This window comes from Bison bison, unplaced genomic scaffold (genome assembly GCF_000754665.1).
Source record: "Bison bison bison isolate TAMUID 2011002044 unplaced genomic scaffold, Bison_UMD1.0 scf7180017864155, whole genome shotgun sequence".
NCBI lineage: Eukaryota > Metazoa > Chordata > Mammalia > Artiodactyla > Bovidae > Bison > Bison bison.
The window spans coordinates 687,912-689,145 of NW_011494727.1; the positions used below are offsets into that span (position 1 = coordinate 687,912).

The 1,234-nt window shown below is 61.7% G+C and overlaps 1 protein-coding gene across 1 annotated transcript in view; it reads right to left on the bottom strand.

The window, feature by feature from the left end:
* Positions 1–991, bottom strand: part of MFGE8 (milk fat globule-EGF factor 8 protein) — a 15,152-nt gene extending 14,161 nt beyond the window's left edge. The window contains exon 1 of the mRNA XM_010841020.1: positions 815–991. Within this exon, the coding sequence (XP_010839322.1) occupies positions 815–887 (73 nt within the window). The 5' untranslated portion in view covers positions 888–991. The remainder of the gene's footprint in view (positions 1–814) is intronic.
* Between the last annotated feature and the right edge of the window lie 243 nt (positions 992–1,234).

Consider the following 1,234-nt stretch of genomic DNA (forward strand, 5'->3'; position numbering starts at 1 on the left):
CCGGTCGGAGCCCTTTTCCGAATCCCTCTCTAGGCTCCTCACCCCTCCTGGGTTCCCCCCCCCCCCCCCCCCGCCCCAGCCCAAAGCCTATCCACTCCTCTGGCTCCCTAGCCAGCCCCTCGCTTATCTGACCAAATACCTATTTTTAAACGGAGGATAAAATCCCAATGAACAGACCAGCCGCCGGCATGGCCTGGGAGGGAGTTTCCAGGTAAAGTTGGCTGGAAAAGATTTATCAATACAAGAGTCCTAGAAACTTCCTGGTGGAAGGAGCGCAAGAGCACTATGTTACTCGCTCAGTCGTGTCCGACTCTTTGCGACTCCATGGACTGGATCCTCTGTCCATGAGATTCTCCGGGCAAGAGTACTGGACTGGGTTGCCATTTCCTCTTCCAGGGGATCTTCCCTACCCAGAGATTGAACCTGGGTCTCCCGCATTGCGGACAGATTCTTTACCATCTGAGCTACGAGGGATGTGGCCTCATTTTACAGATGGGAAAACAGAGGCCCGACACAGCGGATTCCTTTGTTCTGTGTAAGCCACTTCCCTGGGGGAGGCTGGGCTGTCACCCAGTGTCCCGAGCCCCCGCCCAACGCTCAAGCCTCTAGCACCGACCAAACCTCCACCCCCAGCTGGAGGCCGAGAGCATCCCCGCCGCCCGCCCGGGCGCAGCCGGAGAGGTCGCCCCTCGGCTCAGCCCCGGCTCTTGGACCAAGTTTGTAAACAGCGGAGGCAAAGGGAGGGCGCGGCGGCGAACTTCCGAGCGGAGCGGAGAGGAGGGGCGAGGGCGAGAGGGCGGCGCGATCAACTCACCGGAGAAGGCGAAGAGTCCGGAGGAGCAGAAGAGCGCGCCACAGAGCGCGGCCAGCAGACGGGGACACGGCATGGTGTGGGGACGAGGGCGCGGAACCCGCGCTGGGGCGGTTCAGACCCGAGTGCTCGCACTCCTTCTCCTGGACGGGAATAAATCAGGCAGCGCAGCACCTCCCACCGGGCCACGTGCTCCTCCCAGGCCCGCCAGAGGCGGACTCGGGGCGGGGCTCCGCGGACTGGGGAGGGGCTGGGAGGAACCGGGAGTCGGCGGCCGCCCGCTTCAGTCCGAGCCACGCCCTGCATCCCGCAGGGTGCGAGTGACCAGGCATTGAGTTCCGAGTCGTCTGAGCAGTAAAGGGCTCAGAAGGAGTTGTCTGTTCTTTGCTTTTTGGTTTTGCTTTGGTTTTTGTTTTTAACTTT